Source organism: Crocodylus porosus, unplaced genomic scaffold (genome assembly GCF_001723895.1).
Source record: "Crocodylus porosus isolate Cpor-Errol unplaced genomic scaffold, CroPor_comp1, whole genome shotgun sequence".
Classification (NCBI taxonomy): Eukaryota; Metazoa; Chordata; order Crocodylia; family Crocodylidae; genus Crocodylus; species Crocodylus porosus.
In genome coordinates this window covers 20,250,115-20,273,418 of record NW_017728909.1, presented here as the reverse complement: position 1 = coordinate 20,273,418, position 23,304 = coordinate 20,250,115, and the positions used below count along the sequence as shown (strand labels likewise).

At 48.0% G+C, this 23,304-nt stretch overlaps 1 protein-coding gene across 2 annotated transcripts in view; it reads left to right on the top strand.

Annotated features, from left to right (window-relative positions):
• FAM219A (family with sequence similarity 219 member A) overlaps nucleotides 1–23,304 on the top strand; it is a 129,440-nt gene that overhangs the window by 68,218 nt on the left and 37,918 nt on the right. For both annotated transcript variants that reach the window (XM_019531870.1, XM_019531869.1), the window contains exon 2: nucleotides 2,096–2,195. In XM_019531870.1, the coding sequence (XP_019387415.1) occupies nucleotides 2,096–2,195 (100 nt within the window). The remainder of the gene's footprint in view (nucleotides 1–2,095; nucleotides 2,196–23,304) is intronic.

The following is a 23,304-nucleotide window of genomic DNA, read 5'->3' as shown; positions in this document are numbered from 1 at the left end:
GGCAGGACGGAGAGTGAGGAGGGGAGCACTGAAGCCTGCAGTCTAGCCTGGACCCAGTTTAGGGCTAAGTAGGGATCCCGGGCATCTAAAGCTTGGCGTTGGCGGGCAGGCTGTGAGCGTAGATAGGCCAGAGGGCAGAGGGGCCCCCCTCCCCCCCTCCTTTTGCATATCTTCCTTTTTTTTTTTTTTGTTGATAACTTTTTTTGTTTCCCACTTTTGGAGGCGTTGTGAAGCCCAAATGTTGCTTGGGCCTAGAAGGGGTTACTATCCCCTTAGGCAAGGCAGAGGTTAGGTGCTGTTGGTGAAGGTAGGGTTAGGCCCCACAGGCTGATATCCATCTCGGCAAGCATATGCAGAGCCTCAACAGTCAGGGAAACCAGCTGAAGAACATTGTGAACCTGTCAAGGCAGGGTATAAGGGTGAGGTAGAGGGGAGGTGGAGCCTTGCAGAAGATTGCCGTACAGCTGTCCTATAATCGAGAGAGCCCGAAGTTGGACACCCACCACTAGAACAAGATCCAAAGTCGTGGCAGGCGAGATTGGGGAGAGGCTAGTCGGGAAAGAAACATCCACTCGGCGAGCCAGCAGGGATGGACAGACACCCCCAAACGTCCAGGGCCGCACAGCACATGACTGGATGTTCGAGACCAGATGGGCACAGTAAGGAACAAAGTTCTGCTAGTCGTGAAATGCAGTGATTGCTAGGAGAATACAAAGAAAGAGAGTCTTGGTAAAATATCATCATCTTAAATTTGCTAGAGAGTCCCATGAAGGCAGAGGCTTAACGGGCTGACATGCTTATATTTCACGAGTGACCTTTCTTCAAAAGGTGTAACCTCCTCTGTGCATAGTGAAGAGGTCACGAAGCAGGGGGGTAACAGTTGGATCAAGGACATTCACATGCTGGGAACTGTTCCCCAAGGGAACTTCATTAACAGCAGAGAAGCAAACCTTTCTCAGCTTCTTGCAAGCACTGTCATAAAGCACCGAATTACACAGGTTTTTTTGTTTCTTTCTTTCTTGAGTTTTGCATTAATAAAACTTTGCCCTTGCCAAAAACAAAACTCAAGACATGGAGAGAATGCAAATGTTGATTATAGTATATGAAATGGTAAGTGCCAGTATTAGCATCCAAAGTGCTGTTGCACCTTGTGAAATAAAAGAGGATACTTTCCTTGAATATTTGGAGTTTAATAGTAGATAGAAGTTTTCCATAGAGTTGTACCTATTGTGAATCAGAATGTCTTTGTCTTAGTTTTTCCCCCCTAGGGGGGAAGAAATGGATGCTTTTGACAGCCCATTTTAATTTTTGCCCTGGTGCCACAAAGGGAGAACCTTCAGTAGTTCTGAAGCCTGCAATGAATGGTGGTTAAATGTTTTATCACTGATGGGATTGTGTGAATTGACAGCCTGCATATTCTACATGGTTAGCAAAAGACTGTGCTGTAGAATACACTATCACCAGGACTGGATTTTCTTGAAGACCTTGATTTCCCAGGAAAAGAGACATTGCATATTTTGGTGATGGTTGTTGTGGTGTCCAAGAGAATTTTACTGCAGATGGACAGATCCTCAAGACCCCATAGTTACACCCAATGTGGGTCCGTAATGGGAAGTAAAAACTGAGTTTCCTTTACCCTACAGGCACCAGAAGTTTCACCTCTGTGTTCATCTAGCTGTTGGCTTCACTGAGGCCTGCCACCAGATAGGCAGTTCATGCCAGTTAGAAACTGGACTCAAGCTACAATTGCATTGCACTCAGGCCACCAAGCACTCATCAAATGAGAATGGCTTTGTATTATTGCCAACCTGCTGACCCAGAGGTAGAGAAAACCCACTTTATATTCCTAGTGCAATTCATCATCTAAGCCTGTTGTTGAAAGCTGAAGTTTTCAAATGGGACCTGAACAGTAAACATGCTTCTAAAGTTCTGGAGTGTTTGTCTCTGGTTTTATATAACTTAAAGTGCAGACTTATTTTCTGTTTCCTACCAAACCTGTATACTGATTGGACTTGCTTACCAGTGAATTAGAGAAGTGACTATCTATCTGTGTTTGCTAAAACGTGTCTGTCTTTTTTTTTTGTTTTTTTAACAGGATCCAACAGCTGCATCCATTTCTGACAGAGACTGTGCTACAAGGGAAGGAGAGACTGTAGCTATGAACTATAAGCCGTCCCCACTCCAGGTGAAACTAGGTGAGTCTGTGTGCTAGCACAGAGTGGTATCTTGTGTATTTTAAAATATGTAGGGCGCAAAAAAGGTGCAATAAGAGTTCGGTATGGTAGGAAGTTATGTGACATGACATTTATGTCCCCACTGTTGCTGCTGAGTGCTCCAGTTCCACTCAGACAACTTTGCAAAATGGCTTACAAATCTGACCATAACCTAGACAGTGTGCTAGTAAGAACAGCTTTTTTCATTATCACATCTAAGCTTCTATAATTTAATATCTGTAACTACAAGGGACAGTGTAGCCTTTTGCCTCTAAGAGGTGCATCAAAACAAGCTCAAGCCTAAGCCTAAGCAGGAACAAAGGTACTATAGAGAAGGCTATAAGAGGGGATATGACTGGGGACTCTTTGTGAGAAATTCTCTCTGGGACTGTCACCAGAGCAGATCCAGAGAATAAACAGTGTGCTATGTGCTGGGGCAAAGATAGCAGATATGAACCCGAGACTGAAAAGGAGGATCACTGTAGCACCAGAAAAAAAATCCACCAATCAACCTGTGTGGCTGGGACCAATGATTCTGCTAGATTATTGCTACAACAGATAGCAGAAGACCATAGCAGGCTCAGGAAGATACTACAAGAAATAGAGGTTCTGGGGATCTTCAGTGGGATTTCCTAATCCTGAGAGAAGAAGGTTAAAGGTGTCTTAATACAATACAGAACAACAAATGGCTCAAAAGCTGGGGTTGGAAGGGGGTTGTAGGAAGTTTGACCACTGGCAGCTGTGCTTGGAAAGAGGACTCTTCTCAACAGATGGTCTCTATCTGGGTATGTGTTCTGGTCGCCTCGAGTTGAGTCTGGCATGATTGATCAGAAAAGCTTCAATCTAAGGAATAAAGACAAAAGACTGGGAGAAACTTGTGTAAACTCCATGCCTGGTTTTAGTCTGCAGGCAGAGAAAAAGTCAAGTAAATGAGGATATGACACTGGATGAGGAGTATTGGAGCATAGGGTGATAGGCAGCAAAGAACAAGGAGGAAGAAGACTGCAGTTGGATCAGCAGTAAACTTGCTGAAAGGACTGTCCCTCATCTGGCTAGAAAACTGGGGTTGGTCAGGACAAGCAAGGTCGTAATGGGCCTTGAAAGTGCCCAAACAGGACTTGGGCAGAATTTAAGCACTCAGATCTCAAGGGGTGATCCAGATTAACCCTGTCCAGCTGCTACAAAACTGCCTAGGCACATGGAGTCATTAAATACCTTATCTTGGCCCAAAAAGATGCCTTGGCACCCAGAGTTAGACTGCTGCTCATGCTTATAAGCTATCCACACCAGTCACCGAAGTGCCTCACTGCCATCTAATCTGTTACAATCCAGATCATGGCAAATGACCATGCCAAGATGCAGCTCAGTAGCAAACAAGAGTGGTGGTACCCTTCTTCCCAGTAGCCTAATGATTACACTGCTCACCCAGGAAGAGGGAAACCCCTTCAGCCTGACAGCGATTTGAGTCCACATCTGCCACTTTCAGAAGAATACTCTAGCTACCAGTTTATAGAATAAGCTGGTGAGGGCACTCTTTCCCCCTCCTGTTAATTGTATCAAGTTTCTGCACACTGAACCCACTCATATTGAATCACCTTCCCATGCCAGGAGCCAGTCATTTAGAAATGCAAAGCTCAGGTGTAGGTACCTTAAGAATCAATTTGAATCCTGGTCTGGTCCTGAAAAATAAACATGAATTGAGAAATCCCCAGCCAAGTTGATTTAAATGGATAAAGAAAAGTAGGTCTGTCGTGTAGGTTCTCAGTTTCAACAGGGAAAACTTTGAGAAACTAAAGGAGCTAGTTGGTGAATTCAGCTGGACTAAGGACAGTAGAATGTGGAGAAATATTTTACACTGTTAATCTAAAGAAATTTGAAGCTATCAGAAATTTATATCCCAAAAGTGGGGGAGAAATAGGTAAGAAAGGACTTCAAAGGAATCTGTATGAATAACCATCCCAAGGAGAATTCCAGGAATAAGCTCATGGTCTACAAGGAACAGGGAAGGACAGATCACAAAAAGCTATGGTTTAAGAGGGCAAGAAGTGTGGGGGCAAAGTGAGAACTGCTGGCAGTCAAGCCAACTTGGACCTTGAGAAGGATACTGAACACACAGGAAAAGTTTCTTCATACATAGAAAGAGAACAAGAAAAGAATTGTAGAAAGTTAGGTCTGGAAGGGACCCCTGGATGTCATCCAGTCCAAACCCCTGCTCCAGGCAAGATCACCCCATCCAAACTATCCCATACAAGTGCTTGCCTAACCTATTCCTGAAACTGCACAATCAATGCAAGACAAATTGCCCCAAGACCACCCCAGCCTACCACAGGAAAGCAAGAGGACAAGGATTGTCATTGTCCTGCCACTGCACGGGTTGTTAAAATCCATCTGAGAGATCCAAAGCAGAGGGTCATTCCCCCTGCTAGAGAGGAAGGTAAAAGCCTCCCGCCCAACCCACCTTTCCATGTCAGTCTGACCATGGGATAAAATTCCTGACCCCAAATGCAGCAATTGGTCTGCCCCTGGATGGAGGGCAAGACCCTCTAGCCAGGAACCACCAGGTTTTATTTCTGTTGGGAGCACTGGCACAGTCCAATCACAGCCATGGCATCTGCATGATATTTTATAAGGATGGGGTGGGGGTACTAGGTATGGTACGTATACTAAACAAGGACTCTTGCAGATCTCAATAAAGACCTGGGGAGCAAAGGCATGATGGCTAATGAGAATGAGGGTCTGGCAATGGAAACTGCCACAGCCAAAGTGACAGCAAGTCTCAATGAGCTCAGTGCATTCAGTCTGGCAGGGGGGTCACACTTGCAGATGTTTAAAAGAACTGGTATCTAAAGTGAGAGGTGGTTAGCAAGACAGAGGTAGAGAAGAGCAAGTGTCCTGCCTACATGGAAGAAGGGGTTAAAAAGCAATCCAGCCTGATCTTGATAATATGAAATTCTTTAGCACATGTTTTGAAGGAAGGAAAAATAATTTGGCACATGGTAGTAAATCAGAGATGTGGGGAGGGAGGGAACAGCATGGGTCTACCAAGGGTAGGTCATACCAGACTCACTTGATATTTCTGTGACAAGACAGTTGATATCACATCAAAGGAATTATAAAACAGCTATCATTTGGACTCGAGTGAAACATTTGATATATGGTTCCACTTAGGGAAGTATTAGTTAAGACAGGGCTTAGTAGAACAGTTACAAGGTATGCAAAGCACTGGCTAATGGGGAGCCCACACTAGGTTTGTCAAGAGGGAGTGTCAAGCTGGATGAAATTACTAGTGGAGTTCCTCAAAGATCAGTCTTGGGGCTGATCTCTCGTAGTGTGTCCATTTATCAGAACAGGACGTAGAAGCATGTCACGGGGTGGGCGCACGAGCGGCCGTGATCTCTCTAGCGCCCCCTGCCGTGCCAGGTAGACGGTCCAGCACCCTCTTACTCGTCCGCCACGTCTTGTTGGTACATAAGTTTCAATGGGAGGCTGCCTTTGATCCCCTTGTACGCGGTGCTATAGTTGTCTGGGCTCCCACTCTCTACGGAGTGACCTGGTGCACCCCCCAGCCTTATGGGCTATGCGTGCCTCCTGCCTCCCCTTTTAGCACGCCCCAAGCCTCGCAGCTCTTCCGGACGTTATCCGGTCCTTTTCCTTTCTGTGCCTGGCCCGGCGCCCCTGGGCTTGTCACGCAACCGGCGCCCCTCTATCCGTTAGCCCTCTCGGGCTTACTGACAGTACTTTTCCCAGTTGGGCTCAGGCGGCCTGAGCCTGGCCCCTTTGACCCTTTGGAGTCCCCTGGGACCCTTTCCAGTCCGCATCCCTACCCTTCCCTCAGTACAGACTGGGTCCTATCGGGCCAGTCTCTTTGTGCTTAAGCACTCCTAGCCCTCACCGGGCTTCTCAGTAAGCTTATTCCCCTTTCGGGGCTTCTCAAGTCCTTCTCACGGTGGGGGCTCAGGTGGCCATAGCCGTGCCTGGCCCCCTAGACCACCATCGGGGTCTGTCGCCCTACTTGGGCTTCTCGGCTTATCGCCCCACGGGGCTGGGATCAACACCCCTCAACGCCGCGCCACACCAGCGCAAACAGCTATGCCTACCCAGCACCGCTCACTGTACCCCACAGGGCACCAGGACCCCCCAGATTACTGGGGAGCTCCCAGGAGGCCTCCGCGCACCCCTACAGCCTCACCCGGTCCTCCGGTACGTAGCAATAACAAACAAGAAACGTCACGCTGTGAGCCAACTGGCTATAACCGAAAATAAGCCTCCTTGCTAGAACTTAAGGGCCGTGCCCTTGTGGCCCACCTCTCTGTGTCCCACCTTCAGGGTTCTCTCCCCCTACCGTGATGCAGCCGCCTGGCCGACCAGGCTGCACCGCTCGCCTCTGCTCGGCTCTGCTGCAGAGCTCTTCCACCTCCGGCTGTCAGCAGGGAACTGCTCGCTGGGCGCCCGCCTGGGCTGTTTATAAAGGTCCCGCCCTGCCCCTTCTGGTCACCTGAGCTGCCCTTGTGATTGGCAGCTGCCCTTATTCCTGCCTAGGAACAGGGCACCTCAGTGCCCCTGCGACAAAGCACGTTCAGGAAATTTGCGGGTGACCTAAAGCTGGAAGGCAGTGTTGATGCTGAGGAGGATCAGGATGTTGCTCAGGAAGAGCCAGATGACCTGGAGGCACAGAGTGGTCACAGAATCCCAAAGCAGGAAGGGCCCTTGGGAGACATCTGCGCCAGCACCCTGCAGGATGTGCTGCTCCTAACCCATCCCCAACAGATGCCATCCAGGCTCTTCCTCCTCCCCGTTCGGTATTTGTAACAGAAGGAGGGTGAAAAAAGAATTAAGTGCAACATTAGCAACTGAAGAGCAAAGAGCACGATTTTTTCCTAAAAACTGGGAGCTCAGTAGTTAGAAATGACTGAAGAGGAGAAAGACCCGACTGTACCAGGATACAGGCAGACAGAATAGTTATTTCACAATATTACGTTAAGCACGGAGTCAATGACTGAGAGAGGTTGTGGACTCTCCACCCTTGGAAGTTCCTAAGAGCAGGTTAAAAACACATTTGGCTGAAACGATTTAGACAGAAGCGATCCTGCCTTGAGCAAGGCGTTGGTGACAGCTTGAGGTCCCTTCCAGCCCTATTTTTCTTTAATCCTGTATCAGTGTGGAACGATCCTGGTCTAAACTGTGACCATGTCGCTGCTTGCTGCTTGCTCCTGCCAATACCGGAGTAGCAAAACGGTTGCAACTTTACCCCTGAATAATGCAAGGTAAAAGCAATTGAGCCGTAGAAGCATGCAAACCTACCAGTTAAATCCTAACAGCTGATATTTTCTTTGGAGGTAACTAAAGCAGTTTAAAACGACATCTGTCTGTAGCCTCAGCCAGTCATAGGATGAGTACGAGCCCTAACGGTGTAAGATGGAGCCTGATAAGTTTATAAACAAGATTAAACCATACAGTTGCCTGCCAGGAGGTCCCTTCAAGTGCCGTGTTCCTGCAAGATAAATATTTAGTGCTGATAAATGCTCTGCTGGTACAGGTGAAATCAAGCAGCTGCTTGGAGGAAGCCAAGGCTTTCGCTTACAGCGTGCGCTTAGCGAGTATTGATTATATTTGTGTCCTGGCTCTGGTGGGAAGTCTCTTCCAGTGCAGCTAGTGCATGAAGTGTGCCTGGGCAGCTGTGCCAGTTGGCCCACATGCATCCCACCTGTCCTGGCCAGGTCCATAGCCAGTCTTTGTTCCTGGCCGCGCAGAGAATCCTCAGGGTTTTATGGGGCAGGAGAGGAGTCACTTGATGTCCTGATGATCCATTGATGCTGGTCTTTAATCTTAAAAAGTCATTTGACATGCAAGATTTTTTTATTCCACTTAGTGCAGCTGACTTCCCTTATTACACTGCCTCTGTTTTTGTCTTTCCTCCACTTTATGCCTGGCATTGGGTCTTAAACTCATTGGGCAGTGACTGTGATTTAATCTCTTTGAGAGCCCCATAGAAAGTTATAGAACTGTATAAATGTTTAATAGCTTAGCTTGAAGAGTTATTGCCTGGTCATTTTAGGGAGCAGGGTTCTGGTCCTATTGCAAATGTTTCATATGGATAGCAGCATTAACCTTTCTTTAGTGCTGTTATAGCATAATCAGTTGTTGTAATGGCAAACCCAGTCCCCTGTTCTGACGGTGGATTGATAAATGTCCTTTTTCCTTTACGAAGTTTTGAAATGTAAGCCAGCTGCATGGTTATCCTGGGAATCTTGGTTCAGATGAGCTCAGTTAAATACCGACGTGGCAGAAATACAGCTTTTACTTCCAGGGGCAGCAGTATTTGGAAATGCAGACGTGGTGGGCTACGTTGCAGGAGAGGGAGAGTGTCTAGGACTGCAGAGCCATCCATCCAGACAAATGTCCCCTCTGTGTCAGGAGGGCTCTTTGGTTTCACCGAAGTATTGCTCATGGCATTGTGGGAGTTAGAAACAGGAAGAACGTCATGGCTGCGCTAGAATTGTAGACGTACTGCTCTGAGGCTGGGGCTGGTCTGACCAAAATTGGGGCAGTAAAAACATCATTCTCCTCAAGGGAAAATGCACTGAAGCCAAACTTAAAAATGCACATAAATGGGCAGTATCTGCCTATGTGGATACTGTGCTACCTGGCTCCGGTGGCAGACCCTGCATGCTCACTTGTGACTTATCACTGTATCTCCTTTACGGCATGATGTCTTCCTTAATGATTTACTTCATCCTGACTTGCTCAACATAAATTCTGATGCTTTTACTGGGTTTGTTTCACTGTGCTGTATTGCAAACCCCTCCGGACGGCAGCCTTGCCTCTCTGTTTGCAGATCATTGCGCCATAATGCGAACTGCTTCGCTGCTGTGATGTGCACGGATAGAAGTGCTTGCAGAGTGTACCCGGCTTATGCTCCTCAGAAAGTCTAACAGTTGGACCTGGGAGAACAAGGCAGAGCTGCGATAAGGAAAAAACAGAATAATCCCGAAGTGTAAAACTCAGTGGTTTGGTATCTGTCAGAATGTGGCAAAGCCTCTGGGATTCCCAAAAGACTATGTAATGAAGCTCACGCCGCCTGTTTGTCCGCTTCATGTTTTTAATTACGCTTCTGAAATCTTCCGTAGTTGATGGTTCTCCTGCCCGTTATGTTGGAGAACAGGGCGGCGTAAACAAGCTTTTCCCCAGCGCTCCCCAAGCTTTTTGGACCAACAGACCAGTCAGCCCTTAGAACTTTTGGGTACTCCTAACATTTTAATGGAGGTAGGGGGCAGGGGCTACAGTGTGATATGTGGACCCCTTACCATGGGCTCCCGTACCACAGTTTGAGGACTGTTGTAATAGTGCTTTCTTATAATATTTGGGAACACAGCCACTTACTTGAGTGCCAAAATGCAATTGCATGTAGGAGGGGAAGAAGTCGGGAGTCTTGCTGACTCCAGCCCACTCTGATTTCCCCTCACCCACCTGGCAGCTGTGATTTAGGGCACGCAGTATGTCTCAAAGATTTTCTGTCATCTGCACTGACTTTCATGCATGGTGAGGAAATATCAGGGCCTCTAGGGTAGGGTTAGCAATATAATCCACAGCGTCCTTGCCCAGAAGGCTGGCTAGCTATTAGCACCATTCCTCACAAAATCAAAATTGCCTGTGGTGATGCTGGCCTTCTGGAAGTTCATGAGCTCCAAGGTTTTCTTGATGGCTTTTAGTGAGACCTGGTTAGGAAGTTATTGCATCTAGGATGGGAATGGATGTGCAAATGAATGGTCTATGGAACAACATGCAGAAGGAGACTGAGCCGGGGATATGAATGCCTTTCACTCCAGATCTTCCAGCATGTGAATTATTCTCATTAGACTCTCTCTCATTTAGATGTTTGGAAACAGAGCTCAATCCAGAGGTGGCCTAATGTCAGTTGGCCAGATGGAGCCTTTGCCCTCTAGGATGCAGTGCTGAGGACATTTCTGTTTTACGTTTGGACTTTATTGCAACACTTTGTAGAATTTCAGAAGTACCAGATAATTGATCTGCATTCCTTGCTGCAACTGTCTTTCCCTCCAAGCTTTGATTGCACGCTGAGATTTCTCCTAAGTCCAAAATATATACTAGTAGATACTAGACAGTAGGCCTGTGCAAATAAGGAAGTATTCAGTTTGGATTTGGATTCACTGATTTGGAGAACAGTGATTTGCCCAGTGATTCCAATCGCTGTCCCTATTCGATTTGGCCAAATCAGCTTGGAAAGATTTGGCGCTGTTTCTGGGAGATTCGAATCGGCCAGGGAGAGGCAGGCACAGCTGGGCGGCTGCAGGTTCTCCCACGGCTCCTCTGCCTGTGCCTGCCTCTCCCCGGGCGGGGGGAGCCATGGGAGAAGCCCCCATGGCTGCCCTGCCTGGCCCCATCCCCTGCCCGGCCCAGCCTCCCAGCACTTTAAAAAAAAATTAATACATAAGTAAAAAAGCCCTGCACTCACTGGCTTCAGGAGCGACAACTGGGGCCTCTGGGCACAGGTGGCAGAGCAGTGGGGGGCAACAGGAATTGCCCCCCCCCCCCCGCAACTTGGCACCCGCACAGCAGCTGCCCCGTGGCACAGGTGCAGTGGCTTGGCAGGGTGCTGCGCGCTGTCTGGGAGCTGGGGCCACAGGCTGAGCCGTGCCAGGCTCCAGCTGACATGTGGACCCACCCCAGCTCCCAGGTGAGTCGAACAGGCAGAGCCCCCACTCCCAGCACTGCCGCGTTCCCCTGTCCCCCTCTCCGAGTAATGTGCCCCTCACCCTGGCTGGGCATCTTGTCCCAGCTGCAGTCCTTTCCTTCCCCATGCCCTTCCTCCCCTAACCCCAACAGACTTACCTGCTGGAGGCAGCTGTCAGCTGCCTGTTTAGTCTATGGCCAAAACTCCAAATCGGCTGAATCTGTTTCCGAAACTTTTCCGAATTGATTCGTATGCTTCAAATCTATTTGGAGCTTTTACTTGGTCTCCTGATTCTATTCAGATTCAGAGATTCGGTCCCCAAATCATGCCAAATCTCCTCTGAATCGAATCAGCGACTGAAGCTTTGCACAGCCCTACTAGACAGCCCCATAAGGAGAAGCAAGTATCACAGCATAGCCTTTGATACAAGCTACAGCAGTCTGATTATGTAATCTCCCAACAGAGCCAGAAATGTTCCTTGCTTCACAAAGCAAGGAGCTGTCCTCGGGTTAGGAACAGGAGAGATGTTCCTGAATTAATAGAGTACCAGCATCTTCCTACTAAAAACTGCTTTGCAGGAGATTTCTCGTGAAGAGAAGGCATGGTTCACTCTGGGAGCACATCTCTTCCACCCAGGCTGCTCCTGTCTTGGAGCCCAGGGGTTTTAATAGCCTAGGCATAAATGCCTTCCAGGTGCCTTCCCTCTCCCATCTTTTCAGTGCAGGGGGCTGTGGGTAGGGAATGCGGGGCACCTGGGCAGGGTGTGGGACTGCAGGTTGGGAGTAAGGGGCCATGCTGTGGAAATGGGGTCAGGAATGGGGTCATACCGAGGAAAAGGTGTGGAAGCACTGCCATACAGAGATGCTGATTAAGTATGTCTCCTCCCAAACACCAAAGGCCCTTCCCAACTCAGTGTGTGCCAGCTATCACATTAACATCAGTTAGCCAAGAGTCGAAACCCCAAGCAACTGGAATAAAGTATTCATTCAGGCTAGGAACAGGCATTGCATTTGTCCCTGGATAAATTGTGCCTGCGTTTGTCCCAAAACAAAAATGTCCTGGGATTACCATGTACACACATTGCCCTTCTCATCAGGGTTTAGTGAGCTGCTGAATCCAGTGCTGCTCTTCTGCCATTGATTCAATGACACAATCGTGGGATAACTGTACAGATGTGCTTTACAGTACCCCAGGGTAAACTGTTACTACCTTACCAGGAAAACTGTTTTTTAGGAGTTACCCTGGAACGGTGGACATGGACATCTGTATGTTTGCACTTTGCCCTGGGATAAAATGGTTTGTCCCAGGATAAATGTGACATCTGCTTGCAACCTTAGAGCAATTGACTCTGCCGGTGATTTAAGAGATGAATGCAGAATTCCCGTTGCATGGGGTAATAGAGCGTGTTATGTCCCCAAGGCACTGGAATACAACCAGATGTGGAGAGTGGGGTTTATGGACGGGTTTACATTCCTGGTGAAGATCAGTGTTAACTGAGGAAATGATCCCATAGGAGAAAGCAGGTAAGCTGAGAGCGCACACAGCGGTGTTTAACTCCTGCTGTCCTACCTCCTGAGTGCCACTGATTTATGACAGATATCACATTGCTCCGCTGACTGGAAGGAGAGGTCCTGGAAGGGGAACAGTCAATATTAGTTGAGAATGGGAGAGGCTCCAGGGTTCAAGAAAACTAAATCCACACATTCCTAACCCCAGACTTAATCATTGCAGATGCATCTCCAGTCCCCAGGAAGGGTTGCCTGCCTTTCTGTCTTCCTGTTGATCCTTCATTTCAGGAGCCAATTAATTTTTTTAAGAAAATATAAAATAATGCTGGGTTTGCTGTAAAGCACCTCCACTGAGCAGTTGCAGAGTGCACAACACCGTAACCCCAGTAGTAACAGTGTTCAGAGAGAGAGCCCACTCACAGGCGGCTGTTTCTCTCTTTGCACAGGTCTGGGTTTAATGACTGAGGACAGGGGTCCAAATTCAGCCGAGCTGCTGGTTACTATGGCAGATTGCCAGGCACTTAAGACCTGCAGCTACCTTATGCAAAGTGAGGGCCAATCACAGCAGCCTGGATCTATAGCATGGAGGCTCAGCCTGCAGATCGCCTACCTGGCTGGTCTCTTCTGGGGGTGTGGTAGAGAAATGCATGCTGGGATATGTAGTCCCGAGTAGTGGACACCCCTGACTGTTGCACATGAGTCAAGCTTCTAGCACAGAACTGAACACTACAGAAAGGATCCGTACAGTCCTGCTGTGCTTAGTTCATTTTCCATGATGCCTGTTTGCCTCCTACTTTATATGGCAGAGGCTGGTGTCTTTTAGATGTTTCATACAGAAAACAGAATAACAAGCAAAGGCTGTCAATGGCTGGACAATCAATACCATTAGTGTATCCTTTTGTCAGCTCCTCAAGTAGGGAACTATTCCCAATTGTTCTGCTGTAACAGGGTGATTAATGCTAATTAGGTAGAGCAGCTGTTGTTTCTGCGAAGAAGCTCTGTAGGTGGATTAGAAAAGTATTTTTTAAAAGAAGATTCCTTAGCTGCCTCCCAAAGTGCCAGCTCTATTAATAACACTGTAGATCTCCATGTCCATATGCATTTACATTGAGACCTCAAGTGAAATCATTACCTTAAGTGCATAAAGCCCTTTTCCTCCCCTGGGAGTTCCCATTTCCTTTAACACTGTTTGTCCTGTGTAGTGGGAGAATGAATAATGGGGAAGCAGGGACACATCAATAGTATAGCACCGCTATTGATTTTCTTGGCAATGACAGAAGCGCAGCCTCCCACTCAGAGGTCTCCCAGGGAGGAGAGGAATTTATTTAAACATTATTTCATGTGCGATTACCCTTTCCATTTGTAACAGAAATTGTGCATACAGTTAGTTTACTGGAGCATCCTCTCTGCACGGTACCTCATTCCTACCTGGGAGTGTTTACAGGAGGAAAGAGGCTGACACTCTAGCAAGCGAGGGGCTAAGTGGTAGAGATGCAGGGCATTTTGCAAGCTGGTTGTAGTTTAGGCAATAAATGGGAGCAAGCTGGTTGTAGTTTAGGCAATAAAGGAAGGGGATGAGCTGGTTTGCTCTCAGGGTCAAGAGGAGACTGATTTATTGGGATTCTGAAAGGCCCAGGTTGGAAGAACAGGACCAGCAGGTGAGAGGGCAGTTAGTTGAGATCAGTGAGAAAGGAGGTGCAGGTTTTACAATCCAGGAGTGAAGCTACTAATTTGGATTAGAAGTTAGTGAGACGAGCATGGTGTTCCTGACTATATATAAATGTCTTAAAAATTCATGAGAAAAGCCAAAAATAAGTATTTGCCAAGGGGATCTACATGGGTAATCTGTCTTAAAGCAGAGGGCTGGATGTCAGGAATTCTGGGCTCCATTTGTGTCCCTGCCCCTGATTCACTAAGTGACTTTGGGCAAAGGTTGCAAATCCTGTAGCGGAGAGCCTGTTGAAAGTCTAAGTCAAGAATGTAACACCCCCGCCACCCCGAGCCTAAGCTCTGCAGCACTGCAGAAGGAGTAAGCAGGACAGTACAAGGCATGGGGTATATTTTACCTTTTTTTATTTTTTCCATGTTGTGAGTGCTGTGCTTCTGAAGGGTCCACCAGAGTATTATCCCCAAAGGTGCTTTGCACCAGTGCAATTTGGCTTTGACCTTGGAAGGGGCAGCTGTGGTTGTGTTGAGGAGAGAATTTTCCTTCTTTCAGTCCATGGTGCCTCAGCTGAGAGCACCCTAGTCTTCCTGCTCTGTAGGAGACAGTGCATGTGCATGGCCATGTGCATAACACAACTTAACAAGAAAGAAGCAAAATTCAGCATCCTGCTTGCCATCACACACCTTTGAGGTAAATAGACTGCTTCAACTTTTATTCGAGCCTAATTTGCATAAAATTAACTTTCCCACCCAAGAGAACGTATACCATCCTCTAGTTCTCCTGTGCATGAATTTCATTTCTACCTGGGAGAAATTTTACAATCTTTGCACTCTCCTTTGCCTTAGGAAGGGCACGTAAGCCCGAAAGCTTGCAAATTTAAAAAAATCATTTTTCATGTAGTTGGTCTAATAAAAGATATTGCTTCCTCCACAAGAGTGCTGACTATGTATATGTATGTGTATATGTATATGTATGTGTATAGACACCCTCTCACTGATGTGAACTGCTCCAGAACAGGCCACAGCATCTGCGAACTGTATCATCCCATTGGCATTCTTGCCCTTGCACTGGATTCATTAATGAGGAGACTTGCTCTGTGCCTACCTGACAGCTGATCCAATTTGTTCTGACTGCTCAGTAGTCTGGGCTCTTCCTTTGTCTTCTCTACAAGTTTCCACATCCGGCAAGTAGCTGCGAGGGTTTGCAGCCTGCTGTATAGTGTCTCAGTGCTGAAGTGCAGGGTCCGCAGATAAGTACTGTATTAAATACAAATAATATGCACTTGTCAGTGGACAGATATTTTCCAGCGCAAGTGCACTGTGGTTCATGGCTCTTCGCTGCCATTTCCAGGCCAAGAGGATCCTGGTGGCACGCTAAAAACCTTCCTGTCCTGTCTGAGAAGCCTACAGATCTAGAGAGGGCAGGGAAAGAAGGCAAAGTATAAATTAACTATGGTTACAAAAAGTCAAAGCACAGTGGCATGCAGCCCTTCCTCCGATGGGGCCGTTTGTAATTTTTTATTTGCATTATAGTCGCAGGTGAAGCCGAAGGTCAGGGTGCTGTACAGAGGTGATGGTCCTGACCTCAGGGTGCTTACAAGGTTCATGAGAAGACTCAAAGGATGACATGAAGAAGTGGTAGGAAGTCTCTCGAATAACTAGCAGCTCTCCCAGTTCTCCATATGCCTGGCATCTCCCAGCTTGGAAGAGAATACGAATTTGGTTTAGTTTTGCTTTCCAGATATGGAGGGAGAAAGGGCAGCCAGGACAAATCATGGAAGGGGCCTGCGGCACAGCGGAGAAGTAGGAAGCAGAACTGGCATAGTTACCTGGAGCAGTAGAAGAGAGACATGCTTAAGTGGGGCTAAATCACAAGAGGCTGTCCAAGCTTCTGCTTCTAAGGTGAAGGAGCAAGATGCTGGAGAAGAAGAGCCAGAATGAAGAGCTGGGAAGAGGGTCCTAGCAAGCTTTTTATTGAAAGAGAGAGATTTGAGGTAGGAGCAGGAGTCAGAGTGAGAAGAGAAGAGGTTAAACTAGAAAGACCCATGACCAGGGACAGATCAAGTCCCGGCAGTCTGAGCAGACCAAAGCCAGGGTTGTAGAGAACATCGGCTTCCCTACCCTTCCTGCCACAGACCCCGCTTGCACTGGCTTTATTCTGGTCCCACACCTCAGCCATTCATGGTCTGCCCCAGACTGAATGTTTTTGAAGGTTTCAGAAGAGGAATCAGTTGTTTCAGAGAACGGGAAGTGGGAAAACACATTGCCCATGGCTTAAAACAATCTCATGATTGCTTTTTGGAGAGGCTCCAGCAGAAGAAACAGAGCAGCCAAGCAAGAGGCAAGAAGGGACTTGGCACGTGAGCAGGCTGTAGTCAGCTGTCCCAGCTGTCTGCACTGCATCTGTGGACTATCGGAGAGGGACACTCCTGCTTGTATGCTCCAAATCCAGCAGTGTAGCAGTGAAGCCACCCTGGGACATCTCCTCCTGGCTGCTATCCAGATCTTAGCCTCTGCCGTGCCTGAGAGCAACCAGGGAGAGCACGCTGGTGCCCCTTGAGCAGCTTCCTGCCTCGTTTCCAGGTTTGGCAGGGGAGCAGGAGTGGGTGGATGGGCTTGCTCAGGTTCGTCACGCCTGGGGCATGCCAAAGGTGCAGTGTAGACGTCCTCTGAGCCCTGGACTGAACTAAAAGGAAGCGCGACTGGGATGCTGACATGCTTCACCCATGGCAGAACCAGCCCATGGTCTCTGCAATCGTTTTATGGCACTGCAAGCAGAGTCCTCCAGCTGCTCTCCTTCAGGACTGCAAACTTCACAAAGCTCTGTTCCCTTTCCAGCTGGCCTCCTGTTTATAGAAGCAGGGCCCTGTTGGGAGAAAACAAAGCGTTTTCTAGGTGCCGAATATTTACAGCAACAAGATTTTGCTAAAAGCTGTGAAGCCCACTGCAGTAATCGGACAGTCTCTGATTCAGTTTCTCAAGCTGTTAATCACCCTTCTCGGGAGAGATTTGAATATATTGGTCGTGTTAGAAGAGCTTCTGCTGGTGTAGGCATCAGACATCACAGTCAGATATTGGGCTCAGCTGCTTCCTTTATGCACCTCTATCCAATCAGAACAAGAAGAAATAATAAAAAAATAAAATGCTAGTCTGGGAGAGGACATCAGAAAGCCTCATCAAACCTGTTGCCGAACATGTAGTAGAAACAGCTTAGTCCACTGTGGCCCTGGGATCCTGTTACCCGCTGATAGGACATCCTGTTCAAAACGTCACCGGTACAGACCATGGGCAAGACTGAAGGTGGGACTTCTGGTACACGTGTACCAAAATGAACTGTAGCGTTCTTACTGAAAGTACTCTTTCAACAGCAGGTGCCGTACTTGTTGCATGTCTGGCTCATTCCCTGGGAGGGGTTTTCCCCTTCCTCCTCATTCTCCAACCCTATATTGCCTATATTGCCTATATCAGCATCTGACTTTCACCTAGGGCCGAGCAATCGCCGTGCACTCAGCAAAGCATTAACCTTCCTGAGTTAGTGCAGAACAGCCCCCCGTTTCTCCGTCCCATCTCTCCAGAGTCTGTTTTGCCCTGCAAAATGTTCTGCCGAGGTTTCATGAAGAACAGCTGGACTTGTGCTGTGTGGGCAGTGATTCCAGCTGCCTACTCTCTGCTTGGTGTGTTTAAGCAGCGCTTTGGTATCTTTTGAATGTTTCTTACATCTTGAAAATAGATTCACAGATTTAGTGGCCACTTCCAGCCATAACTGTTATGTAGTCTGCCACAGGCCGTGGTCATTCACCTCGCCATCCCTGAGCCAGTGCCAGTAACACCTGACTGGACTGCAGTTCACCTCACAGAAAGTTATCCCCTGTAGCTCTTCAGGCCTCAATGGGTGCAGATCCCGATCCCATCCTATTCCTTGGTGACTCGCTCAAGGGCTAGTTTAAAAAATAGGCCTAGTTGACTCTGTAGCTTCGGCTTCCAGCCATTGGACTGCTCTCTGCCTTTGTGTGCTACCTTAGCTCTGCCTTCTTCGCCTTGGGCACACACCTGTAGGCAAGTCACCTCTCAAGCTTTTCTTCAATAAGGTAAAATAGAGCAAGTTTCTATATAAAATTACAGCTGCAAGGGCATTTCACAGGCCCTGCTTTTAAGGAGTTGTTTAGAAAAGGTCCCTTTGATGGACAACATTCATCTCCTCTTCCTTCCAAATTCAGCTCGGGTATTTTAGGGTTGGGAGGTGAGCACATGGATATAGGAGCACACTCAGAATACAAAAGCATCCTGCTGGTGCCCCACTGAAACCAGAAAATAGCCAGAGCTGTTTTAAAGCCTACCCCTTGTTCTGTCCCAGTGGCAAAAATCCTGGTCTGTGCATCGGCTTCCCTTGCTTCTCATACAACTATCACCATCCCCTTCCCTACCTCCCACCTATAACCTGTACAAAGTAGTGACCCTTCCACCCCTGCAACTCACTTGTGCTCTTCGCTCCCTGCGCCACATCTCTCCTGCTCTCAACATCTGTCATATTATTTGTCCTTACCTTTAAGGCTCTGCATACCTCTTCTGCTGCCTACAGCTGACCCCCTACCTCCCATGCCTGGGGGATTTTTTCGTGGTGCCCCCTACTCAGAGAAGAGCCTGCATTGATTTTGATTCAGCTCATCTGGGGTTCTGTATTGTCATCCCTCATAGTCGAGGATGATCGCCTTCCATGATTGTCTTATCCGTGGGTCCAGAGATGGCTGACGAGACCAATCTGGGATCGACAGACTGTTGCAGCTCAGGCACGTGTTTCCATGCGGGGTGGGTGGCTCTGGATTTTTTATTTGGTCCACAATATGCTGTTTCTGCCGCTCCCGCTTTTCCATCTCCTGTTGCCTTTGTAAGGTTTCTGAGTACTGAGATCCTTGCAGCAGACTCTTCCTCCATTTGGGGCAGTCCTGGGTGATAGTTTCCCATGACTTGATGTTGATGTTACTTTTTCTTTCCAGTTGGACTTGAGGACGTGGCCCTCCTCTTGAGCTTAGGCCTTGACTGAGCTGGAAGAATAAAACTTGCTTCGGGAGTCTGGAGTTGGACATCTGGATGACGTGGCTGGTCCAGCGAAGTTGATGTTGGATGTTCATTGCCTTGATGCTTGTGGTGTTTGCTTGCAAGAGGATGCTAATATTGGTACATCTGTCTTCCCACTAGATTTGAAGGATTTTCCTCAGGCAGCATTGATAGTATTCTCCAGCAGCTTGAGGCGTCTCCTGTATGTTGTCCGCATCTCAGCTCCATACAGTAAGCTGAGGGTCATGACTGCTGGATAAACCATGAGCTTGGTTATCAATCTGATGTTGCAGTCTTCAGACACCCATTTCCTCCGGCTGCACTTACGCTTTTAAGGTGATGCTGGATTTGTCTGTCCATGTCAGCCTTCTGCAAGACATGGCTTTCAGGCTATGGGAACACTCAACATTCCCCAGTCTCATCATAAATCTGAATTACCCAAGCCAGAGACTGCTCATTAACAGCTTGCTAACGGAGGACCTTAGTTTTCTGAATGCATTGGTCCCGTTTTCTTGCATGCCTTGGTAAAGACGTTGACAGCTACCTGAGGATCTGCTTCAAAGTAGAGCACAGACAACAGCATCAGCGTACCGGAGCTCGATGTTTAAGGCCGGGGTAGTCTTGATTTTGGCTCAGAGTCAGCTGAGATTAAACAGTTTACTATCCACTTGGTAGTTTAGCTCCACTCCGAGTGGTCAGACGTAGGATCGTGGTAAGGAATAGAAAAGTGTTGGAGGAATGATGCGGCCTTGCTTAATTCCCATCTTAACCTCAAAGAGGTTGGAGGAGACCTGATCCAGGGAAGGGGAGCCATCAATGCTCATTGGAAGGAGCATTTTGAAGATCACAGTTGTTGACCAGTCAGCTCCATCCTGCAACACCCAGTCAGAGACAGTCCTGGAATCCCTCCAACCCTTGATAAGGTGAGGAAAGCCATCAAGCAGATAAAGCATATCAAGAAGATAAAGGCACCTGGGGCGGATGGAACTGAAATTTTTAAGCAGGAGGGAGAGGAGCTCACATCAGAGCTCCATGCCCTCATCTTAAGGATCTGGAACAGGGAAATCTCATGTTGTAAAGAACTACTGTTCATAGCATGATAGAAGTGAACCCTCCCGGTGCTTGAAAGCATTCCCCTTGTATATGTAAAGGGCCTCATCTTTTGCTTGCATCCACATCTAGTTTTAACCTCACTCCCTCCTGCTTTACATTTAAAGTAATTGCTGCTTTTTCCAGTCTGGGCGGGAGACATTTTTGTTCACCTGGATACAATTGATACAATTAAGTTAGCAAGCATTGACATCTTCCGGAGGAATGCTGCAGTCCTCTCCCTCTGACTTGGCATTTTGAAATGCACCAAGTAGAGAGCACTTCCTGCCATGAATAAACTACACGGTGGATTTGAAAATAGTCTTTAATCACACTGGGTATTCTGGGCTTCCTGCTGTTGGCAGCCTCTTTGCTGCAAGGTGAGCTCATGTGTAATGCCAGCAGTGTAGGGGCTCAGTGTTGCAGAAAGAGAAGAGAAGACCGAGGGGAATTTGATAGCAGCCTTCAGCTCCCTGCAGGGGGGCTGCAAAGAGGATGGAGCTGGACGGGTCTCAGTGGGGGCAGACGACAGGACAAGGAGCAATGGGCTCAAGCTGCAGCAAGGGAGTTGAGGTTGGATATTAGGAAAAACTGTCTCATGAGGAAGGTGGTAAAGCACTGGAGCAGGTTACCCAGAGAGGTGGTGGGGTCTCCATCCTTGGATGTTTTAAAGACCCACGTAGACAAGGATGAAATAGCTGAGATTCGTCCTGCTTGGAGCAGGAGTTGGACTAGATGTGACCTCCTGAGCTCCCCTCCAGCCCTCCTTGTCTGTGATTCTGTGAAAGGAAACTGAATCTCTCTCTCTTCCGTTCTGGGCCTGAAAGAAGGAAAAGGAGACTGTTCAAACACAGGTTTTCCATTCAGTGTGGCAGGCCGTGGTAGTAGGAGCAGCAGTGTGCGAGAAGGAACCTGAAGTACAAACAAGGCAGTGCGAGCCAGAGGTGCAAAGTCTGCTGTGTTAAATGACACTGGGATATAAACAGACCGTGAACAAGGTTTTTTTAATATTTAGGTGATGCCCTCAGGTATTGGGAATGAGAGTTCACAATTTGGGTGGCTTTTTATCATTTACCATCCAAACAGATTTCCTTTTCTTGTTAATGTTTCAGGGCAAGCAAGTCCTTTGGCAGGTAAGCACTCCCAGTAATGCTTAGTGAGTTGTTTTCATGGGCTAGTAAACCCACCAGAGCTGCAGCGTTGGTCACTCTGAACATGTCTGCAGAATCTGTTCCAAGCTGATGAACGTCTGCCGTTGCAAAAAACAAAACTGGGGGTGGAGAGCCATGAATCACAAAACTGCTGGAAAAGAAGCAGCTGTATCCCCTTTTTGTCCAGTAGCTCTATGGTTGTAGCACTCACTCTGAGTCCGGGTTTTATTCTTTCCTCTGTGCTGGGGCAGTTCAGCCCACCTCTCCTACCACCCACAAAAGGGCCATAACCACAGGGCTGTGGGGTTTACTGGGCTATGGGACTTCCGTGCCCTGTTGGTCTGGTCCACTTGGAATAACCTTAACATTTAAACATTTGCTATAGCAGGGCCTGAAACCCAGGTGTCCTCCTTTCAACAGACCCGGCCCAGGGGTCACTCTCAATGGCTCGGCAGACCGTTCCCGAAAGCAGCTTGCCCTGAATGCCTGGTGGGACCCCAGTCGGAAAGGTATCCAGAAGACCCGGGTTGAAATCCGCTCTCTGCCTCATTTGGGGCTGGGTGTTGAACCCAGTGCAGGTGAGCGAGGGTGAGGGGCAGTGTCTGAAATAAGTAAGTGAAAGGGGGAAAGGAAGGTATCAGCTTTTTATGGCCAGGTGGTAGGACATGGTCAGCATCACAGGAGAGGAGAGGTCCAGAAGGAATTTGACAGAGGATTAAAGAGGGAGAAGGGGCCAGTTCACGTGACACTTCTTCAGTTCCCTGCGCGTTATCCTGTGTGGAGCCGGTGTCTTGGCTGTGCTGCCTGTCTTGAGTGATAGCAGAGTTGGCAATAAGCTGCCTGCAGCATCTACTGGGCATTTTGCCTCAGCCTGTTTCACTCCCTGACTTCGTTACGTATTTAAGCAGGTTCAGGTGAGGATAGAGTACTTCATTCTGCAGCCAGCCAGTACTTTGACCTCCTGGGTCAGCCCTGAACTCCCAGGGCACCGGGATTGCAGGAGTGCCATGTCTAGGACAGCTTCACCAGCAGGGACCTCTGCTGTGACCCTCAGGTTTATTTTAGGCTGGGCTAATGGACAGCTGAATTTCAGGAGCTTTTCTAACACTTGGGGACAAAGCACAAGAGCGCTCTGATCCCTTTGGAGCTGGCTTCTCTTGCCAGGTTAACTGAGGGGGTTGATTAAGAAGCAGGAAGCAAAAGTGAACTTCTTCATTTCCCTCAATGCCAATCAACTGATCACTTTTCCTGATGCACGGTGGAAGGCCTAGTTTATTTTCCGGAAGAACAGCAGCCTCCAAGCTCAGCCTGCCTTCCAACTCTAGTTATTTCTTAGGTCTCCTTTTCTTTCTAATTGATTATTTTTAAAAGGCCCATTAAGTTCCAGCTAGTTATTTTCTCAGGAGTAGCTAGAAGACTTCACATGGTTGACAGGCATGAAGTTTGCAATTTGTCTGAGATCACATAGGACAGTAGAGCTGGGAGTAACACCCAACAGACCTTTGCCTCCCGGTCCCCTGCCCAAACCACCACGTCCACTCTCACAGCAGTGGGTGCTCAAGTGGGTTCCTCCACTTACCCCTGCAACTTCACTGCTGTTGTTTTTAAACCTTAATCTGTTGCTTACTGTGGCTGGCTCCCTCCAGCTTCCCGTGTTTGTAAAGTGATCTAATTCCAGACCACTTCAAAGCTACATTTAACCTTCCACTAACTTCAGGGAGCCTTGAGCGTGCCCCAGAGAGCAGAATGTGCTCCTTTCAACAGGATGCCTTTCCTTAGGGTGGTGTTACCTAGTACTTCCCAGTATCTTTAAATGCTGAGTAATCTTGTGATGTGCACAGGCCATTCAAGGTCCACACCCCTCTACTTTATCCAACACAGAGCATTACAAAGAAAACTTGGACGGGAAGGAGAAACTCAAATGCAGCAAG